The 18,285-nt window shown below is 41.1% G+C and overlaps 1 protein-coding gene across 4 annotated transcripts in view; it reads right to left on the bottom strand.

The window, feature by feature from the left end:
• LOC122560708 (uncharacterized) overlaps positions 1 to 18,285 on the bottom strand; it is a 79,184-nt gene that overhangs the window by 15,957 nt on the left and 44,942 nt on the right. For all 4 annotated transcript variants that reach the window (XM_087997793.1, XM_087997792.1, XM_087997794.1 and 1 more), the window contains 5 exons: positions 11,280 to 11,407; positions 7,736 to 7,886; positions 7,180 to 7,325; positions 6,006 to 6,154; positions 367 to 514 (listed from right to left, as the gene is read on the bottom strand). In XM_087997793.1, coding sequence (XP_087853919.1) covers positions 367 to 514; positions 6,006 to 6,154; positions 7,180 to 7,325; positions 7,736 to 7,886; positions 11,280 to 11,407 — 722 coding nt within the window. The remainder of the gene's footprint in view (positions 1 to 366; positions 515 to 6,005; positions 6,155 to 7,179; positions 7,326 to 7,735; positions 7,887 to 11,279; positions 11,408 to 18,285) is intronic.

The raw sequence follows: 18,285 nt of genomic DNA, 5'->3' as shown, positions 1-18,285 counted from the left end.
AAAATTTTGCAATTTATTAGGAAAAGGATAACTTGGCAAGTTTAATCCTGTTGGTGGCTGAGGCCTGCACAAATTTCTCAAACTGATATACATCCGCCAATGAGTCAACAGTTCAAGTGCTAAGCTATTTCCTGCACCATGAGGCAGAGAGGGGAAAATATCAGTCATGATACCTGCTCCTGAGTTTGAATCAGTGAATGGAACTTTCTGCAAAATACGACATCTTAAAAGAAGATGAATATGGGTTTCTGTGTAGCCTTAGAGGCAGAATATGTGAGGGTTAATCGATATCCCTTTTAGCAGAAACAGAGAATGGGCACAAATGGACAGAAAGTAAAATCTGTACATCTTATTTTTACCACTTACCATAAGGCCACTCATACTCAGAGCTCCAGTCACTCCATGCCCCATTATATCCTGCTATTGGTTTGGAGCGAACCTTCATAAGGTAGGTATATCCAGGATCCAACACCGATTGGACGGCCAGCATTTTCTGATTTGTTACATTAATCATCTATATCAAATCCAAGAATAGCAAAAACTAAATAAAACTCAAACTTCCAACACGGTTCAAAGTAAGCCTATTTTATTCTCAACTTCAGCATGTCAATCCAATTACACTAATTACCTTTCTTTCCCCTTCGGTCCAACCTGTCCATGCTGACCAGATATCCCAACCCAATCTCGTCCCATCTGCTCGCACATGTCCTAACTTCCCCAGGATCTCAACCCAGTGAAATTCCTCGCCTCCCTCAATCTCCCTTACCTTATACAATCAAAATTATATAATTACAATCCAATTTATGACTTCCAAACTTGGAGCTCCAAACCACCGCTCATAAATTTACCTTTGGACAGTGAATTTCCTAGTCATCACATCAGTCTATGTTAATTTCACCAAGATACAGTAACAAATGCGAGGATACTTGAGGAAATTCACTGTGCATCTTTCTTTTAAGGGTGATGCTATGGTTCACTTATGCTGGTCTACTTCTGCTCCTATTTTGTATGTTCAACCCTATTGCTGGCCCAGAGCAAAGGGATTAAAAGGACACAGATATATTTAGATTACTTCTACTCTAGATATTCGAGAATAGGAGCCTTCTGTTATGAAACAGTGAGACCAGTTCAGGAATCTTTACAACCAGTAGAAGGAAGGATCATCATTCAACCCATGATCCCTTTAGCAACAGTAACACTGTGCTCTTCAATTTAACTTTGACAATTACCATGAAAGGGTAAATATGCAAGATAGGTGTGGGGCTAGGATGACAGTGGGTGGGTACAGATGGTAGAGGACCACGTGGGTAAGTGGATAGGGTGCAAAGTGAGTGAGGAGATAGGAATGGGATGTTAAGTTGGGTCCAGGTTGCTGTTGAAATGGCTATCTCGCCATCAGAATATCTGGACCATTGTCTATCATAGCATTGTAATTTGTAAATGGTTGCTATTATGTAATAAACTATATCTTGTTTAAGGCAAGGTGTCTTCTTATTAAACTACTAAGTGGTTTACTTTTACCATACTAGATCAAGCAGGCAATATACCTGCCAATTCCTGCCAGGAAAGAGGATAATGGCAGCAAATCTACCAAGTAGTTCCATGTCATGATGAACAATGGTGAGAATTCATCTTACAACAGGGTTTTTAAAAAAAAAATGGAATGTGGGCATCATTAGCATTTATTGGCCATCCCTTGTTGCCCTCAAGGAGGAGGTGGTGAGTTGTCTTCTAGAACCACTGCAATCCATTTGATGTAGGAAAACTGTCAATGCCATTAAGGAGGGTGTTCCAGGATTTAGACTGAGCGAAACCAAGGAATAACAATGTATTTCAAAGTCAGGATGGTGAGTGGCTTGGAGGGGAGCTTGCAGGTGGTAGTGTTCCCATGTATTTGCTGCTCTTATCCTTCTAGCCAGTAGTGACTATGGGTTTGGAAGGTGCTGTCTAAGGACCCTTGCATTTTGTCAGTGGTACATATTGCTGCTACTGAGCAACACTGATGGGGAAAGTAAATGTTTATTGTGGGGTGCCAATCAAGCAGGCTGCTTTGTCTTGGATTGTATCAAATTTCTTGAGTGCCATTGGAGATGCACATAATCAAAACAAATGGGGAGTATTCCATCACATTCCTGACTTGTTCCTTGTAAAACATAGATAGGCTTTGAAGAGTCAGGTGGTGATTTACTCACTGCAAGATTCTTAGCCTTTGTAGCCACAGTCTTTTCAGGCTAGTCCACTTCGGTTTCTGGTCAATAATAACCCCCAGAATGTTAATAGTGTGGCATTCATTGTCAAGAGATGATGGTTTGATTCTCTTTTGTTGAAGATGGTCATTGCCTGGCACTTGTGTGGCATGAATTTACTTGCCATTTTTCAGCCCAAGTCTGAATATTGTCTAGGCCTTGTTGCATTTGGACACGGACTGCTTCAGTATCTAAGGAGTCATGAATGGTGCTGTACATTGTGCAATCATCAGTGAATATCCCCACTTCTGACTCTATTATGGACAGAAGTTCCTGGATTCAGCAGCTGAAGATACTTGGGGCTAGCACATTCCCCTGAGAAACCCTGCACAGATATCCTAGAACTGAGATGAATGACGTCTAACAATCATAACCATCTTTGTTTGTGTCAGATATGACTCTAATCAGTGCAGAGTTTGCCCCAATTCCCAGTTTTGCCAGGGATTCTTGATACCACACTCAGTCAAATGTGACCTAATGATGTCAAAGGCAATCGCTTTTATCTTATCTTTGATTAAGGTGCTCACCGGGATACATTCCACTAACAATTACATGTTTCATTTCAGATAGTTGTCAGAATGTATACCCTCCTCCCTTGATCACAGAATTACTCTTTTAACCTTTTCAACTGTTGACATTTTACACTTCATTTGAGTTTCAAAAAATAAAAAGCAGCAGGGAAGGCATCTGTCCTTTGGGATTTTTTATGGGTTCAAAATTCTCCTTATCGATATCAGTAGTTTGAGTGAGCACACAGATTGAACAACAATCCTCTCTATAACCCATTTACTCCATGCTGGCTATATCACATATTCAGTTATATCCTACAACTTTGGAGGTCTTAATCCCTAAAGATAACCATGGGCTCAGGTGGAAAGTAGAGTTAACTTTGACAGAACAGAATACCTGCAATGGCAGGATATCCATGGAAATTCACCTCCAATACTCAAAATTTTCAAAAGGATTGACTAACGACCAATACAGCCTCAATTATTAAAAATACAACATCATAACTGGAGCAGATACAAAGGGTTGAATATAAATCTTACAAGATAGATTGGCCTTATCTATATTTCACTGATTGTGAAAGATAGACTACTGCTTGGAACAAGATGAGCTAAAAAATTATTTTTAATAGCATACACCTTGTATACGCCTGAAACTGAAATTCAGCTGCTAATTAGAGTTATAGAGTCATAGAGATATACAGCACAAAAACAGACACTTCCGTCCAACTCGTCCATGCTAATCAGACAACCTAACATAATCGACTCCCTTGTGCCAGCACTTGGCCCATACCCTCTAAATTATTCATATACCTACCCAGATGCCTTTTAAATGTTAAAAGTCCTAGAACTCTGTGAGAAGCTAGGGAAGTGATTGCTGCACCCCCTGCTGAGATATTTGTGTCATCGATAGTCACAGGTGAGGTGCTGGAAGACTGGATGTTGGTTAACGTTGTGCCACTTTTTATGAAGGGTGGTAAGGACAAGCCAGGGAGCTATAGACCAGTGAGCCTGACGTCAATGGTGGGCAAGTTGTTGGAGGGGATCCTGAGAGACAGGGTATACATGTATTTAGAAAGGCAAGGATTGATTAGGGAGAGTCAACATGGCTTTGTGCATGGGAAATCAAGTCTCACAAACTTGATTGAGTTTTTTGAAGACATAACAAAGAGGATTGATGAGGGCAGAGCGGTGGACAAGATCTATATGGACTTCAGTAAGGCGTTCAACAAGGTTCCCCATGGGAGACTGGTGAGCAAGGTTAGATGTCATGGAATACAGGGAGAACTCATCATTTGGATACAGAACTGGCTCAAAGGTAGAAGACCGAGGGTGGTGGTGGAGGGTTGTTTTTCAGACTGGAGGCCTGTGACCAGTGGAGTGCCACAAGGATCGGTGTTGGGTCACTACTTTTTGTCATTTATATAAATGATTTGTATGTGAGCAAAAGAGGTATAGTTAGTAAGTTTGCAGATGACACCAAAATTGGAGGTGTCGTGGACAGCGAAGGAGGTTACATCAGATTACAACGGGATCTTAATTAGATGGGCCAATGGGCTGAGAAGTGGCAGATGGAGTTTAATTTAGACAAATGCGAGGTGCTGCATTTTGGGGAAAGCAAATCTTAGCAGGACTTATACAAGTAATGGTAAGGTCCTAGGGAGTGTTGCTGAACAAAAAGACCTTGGAGTGCAGGTTCATAGCTCCTTGAAAGTGGAGTCGCAAGTAGATAGGATAGTGAAGGCAGGGTTTGGTATGCTTTCCTTTATTGGTCAGAGTACTGAGTACAGGAGTTGGGAGGTCATGTTGCGGCTGTACAGGAAATTGGTTAAGCTGCTTTTGGAACATTGCGTGCAATTCTGGTCTCCTTCCTATCGGAAGGATGTTGTGAAACTTGAAAGAGTTCAGAAAAGATTTACGAAGCTGTTCCCAGGGTTGGAGGGTTCGAGCTATAGGGAGAGGTTGAATAGGCTGGTGTTGTTTCCCCTGAAGTGTCAGAGGCTAAGAGGTGACCTTATAGAGGTTTATCAAATCATGAGAAGCATGGATAGGATAATCCTGGGGTGGGGGAGTCCAGAACTTGAGGGCATAGGTTTAGGGTGACAGGGGATAGATATAAAAGAGACCTAAGTGGCAACTTTTTCACGCAGATGGTGGTGAGTGTATGGAATGAACTGCCAGAGCAAGTGGTGGAGGCTGGTACAATTGCAACATTTAAAAGGTCTCTGGATGGGTAAATGAATGGGAAGGGTTTGGAGGAATATGGGCCAGGTGTTGGCAGGTGGGACTAGGTTGGGTTGGGCTATCTGGTCGGCATGGACGTAGGGTCAGTTTCCATGCTGTACATCTCTATGAGTCTATGACCAGGTTATAGTCCAACAGGTTTATTTGGAAGTACTAGCTTTCAGAGTGCTGCTTCCTTCATCTGATACCTGATGAAGAAGCAGCACTCCATAAGCTAGTGCTTCCAAATAAATCAGTTCAACTATAACCTGGTGTTGTGTGATTTTTAATATTGTCCACCCCAGTCCAACACCGACACCGTGATATCGTGGCCTTTTAAATGTTGTGATTGTACTAGTCTCCATCACTTTCTCTGGCCACTCATTCTATTCATGCACCACTCTGCATGAAAAAGTTGCTCCTTAGGACCTTTTAAATCTTTCTCCTCTCATCAAGCCTATATCCTCTAGTTTTGGACTCCCCCACCCTGGGGAAAAGACCTTGTGTATTTACCCTGTGCATGACCCTCATGATTTTATTAACCTCTGTAAGGTCAATCCTCAGCCTTTGATACTCGAGGAAAATAGCCAAGTTTATTCAGCCTCTCCCTATAGCTCAAATGTTCCAACCCTGGCAACACCCTTGCAAATCTTTTCTGAGCCTTTCAAGTTTCCTTCCTATAAGGAGACCTGAATTGTACCTAATATTTCAATAGTGGCGTAATCAATGTCCTGTACAGCCGCAACATGACCTCCAAATTCCTATATTCAATGCATTATGCATGAAGCTTTCAATTTAGCAAGGATTTAAAACAAGCAAATTGTCTGTCAATTTGGTTCTGTTCTCGTAGAAGATTTGTAAAATGCTCAGAGGAGGGGTAATACCTTAATATTGAGCTCAAAGCTCTTCAATTATATGAAAGACTTAGAAACTGGTTGAATTGTAAACATTTAAGAAATTTGATTATGATGATCAGTGAACAAAGTTAAAACATTTCAAAAAGAGGTAGGTCTAAATTTGGGATGCATACCTTCCAGTTTCCTCCTGTCTTCATGTAAGCGATTTGATACTCCAGATTCTTTTCGATAAATGTGTTGTTGTAATCATCATCCCAGACTAGGAAATGCTCTTTGTTTGCTGAAATGTTTATCATGAGGTTGTGTGGAGCCAATGGCTTTACTGGAAGAAATGATTCTGTAGTTTAGGAAATGCCATACAAGAAAATCATTGAAAGAGAAAATATCATTTATCCAACAATCTGTCTGCAACAAGCACTGATTCTACCTGTAAACTCTGAGGGACTTTGTTTTTATTTAATTCATGGGATTGTGGCTGGACCTGCATTTATTGCTCGCCTCTAATGCGTGATTAAGATTCACCCACATACCTGGGATCCTGGAGTCACATGCAGGCTATACCAGGTAAGGACAGCAATTTCCTTAACTAGAGGACATTAGTGAACCAGATGGGTTTTTCTCCTCACAATGGCTTTGTGTCTCTTAATTCCAGACTTCTATTGATTTCAAATTTCACCGTCTGCAGAATTTGAACCCTGGGTCTCTGGATTAATAGTCTAGTGATAATACCAAGGCTGTCACCTCCCCTCATTTCAAAGGTAAAGTCACCGTAGACTTACCAGATCACAGGGCTGCTCTCTCATTAGAGAGGGATAGCTGGTGGTGATTTAACCTGAGGGTCACTGCACTTTAGGCAAAGGGAAAGGTTGAGAAGGAGAGTCCTTCATGATAGTGTGGGAATTTAAACTAAGGACTCTATTCATAATTCCGGTCTTCTCATGTAATGAGAGGACTCTCATCTACCCGCTCAACCCCAGAGATCCTAAAACCTGATATCTCAGCAGTGCTTAGTCCTCTGGATTTGGAATGGAAAGTCAGCTAAGGTGGCTGTATTTGTTTAGTTTTCACTGACCGCCTCATGGCAGTTTAAATTATATTTGATCATCAAGTGAAGATAACAGTTCTGAAGCATCTTCTCATACTAAATCGATGAGGTGACATATTGGAAGATGCCCAGAACTGCACCCCACTAAAGGAAGCAATACCTTGAGCAGAACAAACATGGAAGGAGACAGAAATGGGGAGAAACAAATGGAGTAACAAATCTCACCAATAGGACAGATATTTACACATCAAACGTTTGTTTAAAGCTATTGCCAAGAAACAGTGGCCCAGAAATCCACTTACTGGTTTGTGATGGCGTAATGAGTTTGGAGAGAACCACATTTCCTTTGAAAAGGATCATAATTTCATAATCAGCAGCAAATACCAAAGTCGGCTTTGTGATACTGCATTGGCAGATTGATCCTGGAAGTGTTTTAATATCTGTTATCCTGAAAAACATAATAAGAGAGGCACTGACTTGAATTCTTCAACTGGTTTTGATTCCAGATCTTACTAATGCTAGGCTCTGAGAATTGGACCTACTTCCAATCATGTATCATTATGTTAATTCTTTAGTGCTTTGAACATGCTTTTGGTGACTGATTTCTGGGAGAGACTTATAGGATGTGGATATTATATTCAATGTGATAGGTCTTAAATATTCCTCAGTAACGTGCACTGTGTAAGTTATTAAAGCTTCAACATCTAGTATATTCCCTCATTTATTGGTGGTACCATCCTTCCCTATTGGATTCCTTTCATGTTATTTTTGCTTGTCAATTTTTGCTGCCCGGTCTCTTTTCATTTTCATGAAAATAACAAGGTTTAATAATATGCAAATAAAAATACTATTACTTACTTATTCAGTTTCGATGAAATATACAACAACTTGTACTGCAGACTGTAATCAGTTGAACAGTTTGTGTTCGGGCCTACATTCCAGGTGCAGGTAATTTCCTTGAGATAGTCAGTGTAACACTCAAGAACCTTCGGTTGACCATTATCACTGGCTATAAAGTGGTAACATGAGTCAGTCACACATTATACCCATTTGGTTTCAAAAGTTAAAAATCAAAAAGAATGCTAACTTATATTAAATGATGTGAGAGGGTGGGTGTGAAGCAAAGGCCAAAACTAACTGGAGTATCGCATTTTGTCAACAAGTGGAGGCACAGTAGGAGTTGGGTTTAGTTTACAGATCTTTCTGTCGTGATTCTTACTTAGCAGGCGCACTATTCAGTCCATTCAGCAATACATTAACTGATCCTTCTCAGAACAAATGTTTAGGCTGCTGTTTTTAAATGTACTTTGATATGAAGTCAAGTGGAGCAGAGTGAGGGTAAAGGGAGTGAGCCAGAGAATAGGAATGGACTGGTGGGATCTTGAAGGGAATGTGAATGAGTAGGAGATTTGTATTAGCCTGGGTGGCTTATATGGAGGATAACATCACTATGGACTTGATGGGCTGAAAGACCTATTTCTCTATGGGATTGTGCCACAGATTAGTGATTGTTAGTCACTATCTAATCACACCTGTTAGAAAATGCCTGCATAGGTGGTTGTGTTGCCTCCATTGGTGCAATTCCCTGATAACACTCACCATCATTGGATACTTGATTGAGGTATACAAAAAATAAATTGTACCAAAGCAAAGAGTCAATAAATTTAGTGTGAAGTGGCAGGAAGTTGCAACCTCCACTTCACAAAACCAGAAAACTGAGGCAATTGGGAAATTCAATAGATCTGATACTGTGGGATTAAAGGAGTTAAAGAAAGTAAAATCAGAGATAGGGTGATGAATCTTGATGGCAAAGCAGTGAGGATATACTAAATTAGAGAAATGCAGGCAGGAAATTCTCTGTTGAATGGAACCTTGCATGACGTATCAAAAGCACAAAATAGTTCTCTTGCTTTTTGACGGAGGCTAATAAATCTTGAGCCCATGTTATGGGTTATTGTTATCTGTCAGATCTCCTTGCTTATTGGGACTGGAGGAATGTTTCAATATATGCGAGCTCCATACATTATAGAAAATTAGAATTTTGGTCTTACCATTGTTTGCTCAAAGGGAGTAATTTGGGAGTTATGCCACCTGTTCCCTCTACAGCCCGCCTAGCTTCACAAGGTAAACTGGAAAGGAGACCTTGGCGATAGTGTACACTGCTACATTTGCTCACTTGGAATTTGGTGTTGGGTGCTTGAGAATAGAAGGGCAGGGCTATGCAGGAAATGGAAATGTTTGATTCTTAATGGTGTACAATGGCCCTTATAAGGAAACTACATTTGTGAAAGGTGCTTCATAAACTGTTTTGGGGCAGAGAAAAGTAATGGTTCACTTCATTATGGTGGTCTGTTGTAATTAACTTGATTTGATTTGATTTATTGTAGTCACATGTAGCTAAGTACAGTGAAAAGTTTTGTTTTGCGAGCAGTACAGGTAGATTATAGCTAACAAGGACATACAGATCATAAAGAGCTTAGATAGAGTGAGGCATACAAGGTTACAGCTGCATAGGAAGTGCACAAAGCAAGATCAACAATATTTGAACGTCGAGAAGTCCATTCAGCAATCTAATAACAGCCTGGAAGAAGCTGTTCTTGAACCTGTTGGTGCGTATTTTCTGCCTGATGGAATAGAGCATTACCGTGATGGGAAGGATGATGTTTGATGATGTTAGCAGCCTTTCTGTGACAACGAGAAATATAAATGGAGTCCATGGATGGGCTTCTGTGATGGTCTGGGCTTTATATACAACTTTCAATTGCTTCTTACAGTGCTGGGCAGAGCAGTTGATGTACCAGGCCATTATGCACTCAGATGGAATGTCTTCTATGGTGTATCTGTAAAAGTTGGTGATGGTTCTTATGGACATGCCAAATTTCCTAGGCAACCTGAAGAAGAAGAGGCATTGTTGTGCCTTCTTGACCATTGCATCTTCATGGGAGGTCCAAGACAGATTGTTGGTTATTGTCACTCCTAGGAACTTGACACTGTCGACTCTCTCCTTTGATGTACGTATGGGTGTATGTGCAGCTAACTGGTCTGCACCTCACCATTGTGTTGAAAGGCATGTAATGTATCAATATTATTTCTGAAATTGTTTCAAAAAGGTAGGCAGGTGGAATTTGGTTACTGCTGTGAATACTTTTTAAATAGGTCAGCAAGCCATCATAGAAAGCATGCAACTGTAGATCCCTGTGGTGTTAATGGAAAGATGTTTGTACTTTTGAGTTTCTGACAGACAATGTAACACAGTAAAACCATTAGTCTTGTGTTAAGTTCAATTCAGAAGAATCGGGGATTGAGTTCAGAAACAAGTTTTTGAGTTCAGTTGATACAACACCACATTTGAATTCAGAAGCAAGCTTTAGTTTTTCTCCTAGTAGTAGTTTTTCAGTTCAGTTCAAGCAAAGCCAGTCACCCAAGTAGAGAATATAGTTCAAGGAGCTTCCAGGAGAGTTTGTATAGAAAGCTGCAAGTTATTTAAACTGAGAAAGATTAGGCTGTCAGGTTTGTGAAGAGTTCATGCCAGCAGACATCGAAACGACTTACCAAGATGTCTCCACAGACCTTGGGAAAGAACTGAAAGAGTCAGATAAGTAGAAACCTAAAGAGTTGAGATAGTGATATAATTTCTCTGGACTTCAATCTCTGTAATGGATGTTATTAGGAAACAGATTGAAATTTTGCTGTTTGTGTTAAGATCTTTCTAACTGTAGTATGGAGCTATATTTATGGCTTGATATGCTCGTTTTCTTTTATTTCTGTAATAAATGTATGGTTTCTAATTTGACAATAATATAAACCTTGTATGAAGATGTTTCAATGATTAACCACCACATTACATAACAAAAGAAAATAACAGATAATCTATCAGGTCAGGTTTCATTCTGTGACTGATTTGACCAGTAGTACCATCAGTTGGGATCATAACACTATATGATAGGCCATCATCCTCTTCATGGGAAAAGATCTATGGGGCCTACTTGATCTAGAGTGGTACAGGAAAACCATTTACTGTTCTAACTTGAAGATGTCTTATAATGAACAATAAGCAGTCTAGTGCATGTTAGCCACTAGGCATGGGTTACATTGATGTAACAGACATTGTTACATAGACCTTAGAATCAGGTGTTTGGTCACATTACTTCAAGATCTCATTTGTACTGCTGACAAGTCCATATGACATCATAACCGAGGGTGCTGCTTACGGCACTCCTCAGTATTAATCCTTGCAGATTCAAATTCAAGGTCCGATACAAAAAAAGTATTGATATGTTTGATTTATTGCACTGATCAATCATTAAAAGTTTTGTCAAACACTAGGTACTCATGCAGGCACTTTAGTGATTTTTTTTAATATGTGTTACCAATCATATCGTATATAAATACAGTCACTCACCTGGACAAAGCTGAAAGCCAAATATAAACAGACACCATATTGCTGAAACAAAGCTCATTTTGCAGCCACTCCTGATCTCCCACCTAACTTGGAATGAAAATAACTCGATTTTCAGGTAACCAATCATTCTGTAAGGAAGAGTTCATTGTGTAAATGACTGGACATTCTCATAAGAATGCAGACAATATCTGTTTATAAGTTACACCACTGTAGAATGCACCACAATATGCTCTGAGGATGTGAATCCAAATTTCACCATTACGGATGGTGGAATCTGACTCCAATACAAAATTAGCATTAAATGTCTCCTGGTGACCATGAAACCATGATTGATTGTCATAAAAACCCATCTGGTTCACTAAAGTCCTTTGTGTAGAAAACTGTTGTAATTACATGGTGTGGCCTACATGTGACTCCAGAGCCACATCAATATGGTTGGCTCTTAACTGCCCTCTGAAATTGCTGAGCAAGCCATTTAGTTGAACCAATCGCTAAATTGGAAAGACGGACCATCTGGCATCAATTAGGGCATCAAAAACAATAATGATAAATTCATCCCTAGTGACTCTGCAACAGCACCCTCACAGTTGAGGATGAGTTTCAAATTATACCTTATAAGCAATGTTCTAGACAACACCTTCACAGTCCGTGGGTATGCCCTGTCCCAGCAGAGAACAGACCCAGCAGAAGGGACAACATAGTGGTATAGTCAGGAGGGAACTGCCCTAGGAGTACTCAATATTGACTCTGGAATACATGGTATCAAGTCAAATATGGTCAAGGAAACCTCCTGCTGATTACCATGTAACATGCACATTCTGAAAACCCAGCTGATGAATCAGTACTCCTCCAGATTGAATATGACTTTGAGAAAGCACTGAGGGTGGCAAGGGCACAGAATATGTTCTGGGTAGGGGACTTCAATGTCCATCGCTAAGAGTGATTCAGTAGCACCATGACTGACTGAGCCTATTGGGTCTTAAAAGACTTTGCTGTAAGCCTGGATCTGCAGCAGGTGGTGCAGAAACCAAAAAAAGGGAAAATCACGCTTGGCCTTATCCTCACCAATATGTCTGTCTTTTTGTGGAGACAAAATCCCACTTTCATACTGACAATACCTTCTGTCATGTTGTGTGGCACTATCACCATGTTAAATGGGATACATTTTGAACAAGACTCGGCTTTTATGCTGGCCATCAGCAGCACCAGGATTATATTCCAATATAACTGTAATCTCATGGCTAGCATATCGTCAACTCTACCATTAAAGACACCTAAGAGGCAACTTTTTCACTCAGAGGGTGGTACGTGTATGGAATGAGATGCCAGAGGAAGTGGTGGAGGTTGGTACAATTGCAACATTTAAAAGGCATTTGGATGGGTATATGAACAGGAAGGGCCGGGTGCTGGTAGGTGGGACAAGGTTGGGTTGGGATATCTGATCAGCATGGACGGATTGGACCGAAGGATCTGTTTCTGTGCTGTACATGCCTATGATGCCATGACTCTTAAGTCAAGGGATCAACCCTGGTTCAATGAAGAGCGCTGGAGAATAAAGCCAGGAGCAGCACCAGGCAAACCTAAAAATAAGGTCTCAATCTGGTGAAGCTACAAAACAACACTTCTTACATGCCAAACAGCATAAGCAGGGAGAAAGTGAGGACTGCAGATGCTGGAGATCAGAGCTGAAAAATGTGTTGCTGGAAAAGCGCAGCAGGTCAGGCAGCATCCAAGGAGCAGGAGAATTGACGTTTCGGGCATAAGCTCTTCTTCAGGATTTCCTGAAGAAGGGCTTATGCCCGAAATGTCGATTCTCCTGCTCCTTGGATGCTGCCTGACCTGCTGCACTTTTCCAGCAACACATTTTTCAGCAAACAGCATAAGCAGCAAGTGATAGGCATCGCTAAGCAATTCCACAACCAGTGAATCAGATCTGTGCTCTGCAGTCCAGTAACATGGTGGTGGACTCTGGGAGTCTGAGTAAAATTGGAGTTAATCTGAATCAGGAGGAAAACTTTCTGCTGAAGTCATATCTGACACAAAGGAAGATAGTTGAAGTTGTTAGAGTTAGTCATCTCAGCTCTAGGACTTCTCTGCAAGAGTTACTCAGTGTAGTGTCCTAGGTCCAAACATTTTCAACTGTTTCGTCAATGACCTTCTTCCATCATAAGGTCAGAAATGGGGATGTTCACTGGTGTTTGCACAATGCTCAGCACCATCCACCATTCTTCGATCCTGAAGCATATCCAAATGCAGCAAAACCTGGACAATATCCAGGTAACATTCATGCCACACAAGTGCCAGGCAATGACCATCTACAACAAATGAGAATCTAACCATTGCCCCTTTATGTTCATTGGCATAACCATCAAAGAATCCCCCACTATCAACATCTTGGAGGCTATCATTGACTAGACATTTAACTGGACTAGCCATATAAATACAGTGGCTACAAAAGCAGGTCTCAGGCTAGGAATCCTCCTTACTCTAAAAAAACCTGTTCACCAACTGCAAAGCACAAGTCAGGAATGTGATGAAGTATTCCCTAAATTAACTGAATGAGTGTATTTCTAACAAAAGTTAGAAGCTTGACACAATTCAGGACAAAGCAGCCTATTTGATTAACACTACATCCATAAACATTTACTCCCTCCAGAACCGATGCTCAGTAGCAGCAGTGCAGAACCTCACCAAGGCTCCCTAGACATCACCTTCTGAACCTATGACCATATTATCTGAAGGACAAAGGCAAAAGATAGAATCATATTGTAGAGAGGAGGCCCTTCAGCTCATCATGTCTATACCATCATAGTCTATACACTAATCTAACTTTCTGGCACTTGGCCCATAGTCTTGAATGTTATGACATTTCAAGGGTACATCTGACGACTTTTAAAGTTTCTAAGCTTATCTGCCTCACCTACCCTCCCAAACAGTGCATTCCAGATCCCTACCAACCTTTGGTGAAAAAAGAATTCTTCAACTCCCCTCTACACTATCATCTTAAATGTGTGCACCCTTGTTATTGACCCTTCAACTAAGGGTAACAGCTGCTTTCCATCCACCCTCTCCTTGTCCCTTATAATCTTACATACTTGTTTCAAATCCCCCTTATACCTTTGCTGCTGCAAAGAAAACAACCCAAATTTATCCAGCCTCCCTTCACAGCTAAACTGCTTCACACTGAGCAACATTCTGGTGACTCTCCTCTGTGCCCCTTCCAGTGCGAACATATCCTTCCAATAGTGTGGTGATCAGAATTGCACATCGCACTCCCGTGAACTAAAGTTCTACTCAGCTCCCACACAACCTTATAATCTTATAATCTATGCCTCACCTGATAAAGGCAAATGTCCTATATGTATTCTTAACTACCTTATCAACTGATCCTGCTGTTTAGGGATTTGTGGACAAACACCCCAAGATTTCTCTGTTCCTCCGAACTTCCTGGTTCCTACCATTCATTGAATACTCCCTTCTCTTGTTAATTCTTTCAAAGTTCCTCACCCCAAACTTATCAGGCTTAAATTCTATCTGACCAATCCATTTATATTCTCCTGTAACCAAAGACCTTCCTGACTGTCAACTACCCAGTCAATCTTCATGTCAGCTGCAAACTTACTTCTCATCAATCACACATTCTCATCTACATCATTCATATATATCATGAACAATTAGGGACCTAACACTTAACCCTATGGTTACCACTGGATACTGGCCTCCAGGCACACAAACAGCAACTCGGTTAGCTGATTTGACTGGTTGGCTTGTTTGTGATGCTTACAGCGTGGGTACAATCTCTGCACCAGCTGAAATTACCATGAAGGGCTCTCCTTCTTAACCTCACCACTCGCCTGAGGCATGGTGACCCTCAGATTAATCCACCACCAGATGTCTCTCTCTATCAAATGAGAAAGCAACCCAATGTTTGGTAAGGTCTTACATTCAACCACTACCCTCTCCTGTTAATAAGCCAATTTTGATCCAACTTGCCAAGTTAACCTTGATCCCATGTGATAGTACCTTCGTAATCAAAACTTCGCTGATATTCTTATAAAATCCACAAACTGCACTACCCTCAGCTGCCTGCTTGCTCAGTTCCTTCAAAAACTCACCAGATTTGTTAGGTATGACCTCCCTCTGATAAAGTTTTGCTGACTATCACTGGTCAAACCTTGTCACCCTAAATGAAGAATAATTCTCCCTTCAGAACTTTCTCCAATAGTTTCCCTACCACTATGTGAAACTCACTGGTCTACAATTCTCTTGTTTATCTCACAACCATTCTTGAAAAATGGAACCAAGTTTGCTGTCCTCCCATCCTTGGGCATGTGCCCTGCGGCCAGACAGGAATAAAAGGTTTGAGTCAGGGAACCTGTTATACCCTCTCTCATCTCTCACAGCAGCCTTGAATACAACTCATCCAGACCGTGAATATATCCACTTCAAGCCCACCAAAAACCTCCAATACCACTTCCTCTTCCCCCCATATCAACCTGCTCAACATCCTCACAGTCCTTCTTCTTGAATGCTGCACCTAAATCTAATTTCTCCCAATTGAAGAGAGATGTGAAATACTCATTTAACACTCTACCAATACATGGGAACAACACTTCATGCATTTCCCTTTCAAGCCACTTGGCATCCTGACTTGGAAATATTTCATCATTTCTTCAGTGTCACTGAATCGAAATCCTGGAACTCTCTCTCTAATGGCAGTGTGGATGTGCCTACACCAAATAGTGGTTCAAGAAGGCAACTCACCACCACCTTCAAGGGTAACTAAGGATGGGCAATAAATACTGGCTCAAACATTGATACCCACATCCCACGAATAAATTTTCAAAAATGTATCTGGAGAGAGACCAGAGATTCAAACTGAGGTGCTTGATTACAGTGGACGAGATCTATATGGACTTCAGTAAGACATTCGACAGGGTTCCCTGTGGGAGATAGGTTATCAAGATTAGATCTCACGGAATACAGGAAGAACTAGCCATTTGGATATAGAACTGGCTCAAAGGTAAAAGACAAAGGGTGGTGGTGGCGGGTTGTTTTTCAGACTAGAGGCCTGTGACCAGTGGAGTGCCACAAGGATCGATGTTAGGTCCACTACTTTTTATCATTTTATATAAATGATTTGGATGTGAGCATAAGGGGTAAAGGTAATAAGTTTGCAGATGACACCAAAATTGGGGTTGTAGTGGACAACGAAGAAGGTTACTTTTTCAGATTACAACAGGATCTTGATCAGATGGGCCAATGGGCTGAGAAGTAGCAGATGGAGTTTAATTTAGATAAATGTGAGGTGCTGCATTTTGGGAAAGCAAATTTTATACACTTAACAGTAAGGTCCTAGGGAGTGATGCTGAACAAAGAGACCTTGGAGTGCAGGTTCATAGTTCCTTGAAAGTGGAGTCGCAGGTAGATAGGATAGTGAAGAAGGTATTTGGTATATTTTCCTTTATTGGTCAGGGTATTGAGTACAGGAGTTGGGAGGTCATGTTGCAGCTGTACAGGACATTGGTTAGGCCACTTTTGGAATATTGTATACAATTTTGGTCTCCTTCCTCTCGGAAGGATGTTGTGAAACTTGAAAGGGTTCAGAAAAGATTTACAAGGATGTTGCCAGGGTTGGAGGATTTGAGCTCTTGGGAGAGGTTGAATAGGCTAGGGCTGTTTTCGGAGGATAGAATAAATAGACAAAGTTTCTTCCCTGGGGTGGGGGAGTCCAGAACTAGAGGGAATAGGTTTAGGGTGAGAGGGGAAAGATATAAAAGAGACCTAAGGGGCAACTTTTCACACAGAAGGTGGTACATGTCTGGAATGATCTGCCAGAGGAGGTGGTGGAGGCTAGTACGATTACAACATTTAAAAGGCATCTGGATGGGTATATGAATAGCAAGGGTTTGGAGGGATATGGGCCGGGTGCTGGCAGGTGGGACTAGATTGAGTTGGGATATCTGGTTGGCATGGACAGGTTGGACCGAAATGTCTGTTTCCATGCTGTACATCTCTATGACTCTATATTCACCGGCTTTTATGCAAGTACGAAAGGCACTACTGGAATTAAATTATATGGCAAAATGCATTCATCAGTTCATCAGCTGGAGCTAATAGGCTGAATTATTGCCTCTAATAAATGTAAATAAGGACCAAAGGAAGATCCTTCAATCCCCTCTTCATAGCCATCTGAGGACTGGTGGAGATGAGGAGTCAGTGAGAATGTACCAACAACGAGATCTCTCTGTGTCATTTCTGATTGATATTGATCTCATTGGGGGAACCCAACAAATTCCCCATTGTGCCACTAGGAGGAGATCAAGACTCTTGAGAATCTTCAGTTGAAACATCTGCTTCAATGTGGGTCTTTAATTGGCAACTCATTCAAAGGGTTAACTGTGATTTCTTTCTCTTTCATTCACAAATGTTTATGTTCCAGAGGCAGGCATCTATTGCTCATCCATAATGCCATTGAGAGGGTGATGTTGGGCTACCTTCCCAAAGTGCAGCAGTGCACAGGATAAGGTGCACCCACAGTGCTGTTAGGTATGAAACACCAGTGACAATGAAGTGAACCTAACACTTTTCCTTGTCAGATAGTGTGGGACTTGGATAACTACAAATCAGAACATCACCCATTACTCACTTCGCCCCAACTTTTGAAATTCCTGAAACAAAAACACAAATTGCTGGATAAACTCAGTAGGTCTGCCACCATCTGTGGAGAGTGAAACAGATTTAATATTTTTGGTCCAGATACCCTTCTTCAGAACACTCTTTTTCCAGCAATTTGTGTTTTGGTTTCAGATTTCCAGAACTGCAGTTCCCTGTTTCTGATATGGCTAGTTATAGTTCATAGCATGTCTTTAGTATGCATGTCACCTGATTTTCTGACTTTGGGAAGTTTCACAGCCTACTCTGTATTTTTCCAACCCACAGAATGGCTGTGTCCTGGCAGAAGCACAGCAGGTATGCTAAGCCCCCAGAGCCTGGTTATTACTCC

The sequence above is a fragment of the Chiloscyllium plagiosum genome, unplaced genomic scaffold, assembly GCF_037043375.1.
Source record: "Chiloscyllium plagiosum isolate Xiang-an unplaced genomic scaffold, Cpla_swu_hap1 HiC_scaffold_20, whole genome shotgun sequence".
NCBI classification, from domain to species: domain Eukaryota; kingdom Metazoa; phylum Chordata; class Chondrichthyes; order Orectolobiformes; family Hemiscylliidae; genus Chiloscyllium; species Chiloscyllium plagiosum.
This window is presented reverse-complemented; position numbering and strand designations above follow the sequence as displayed.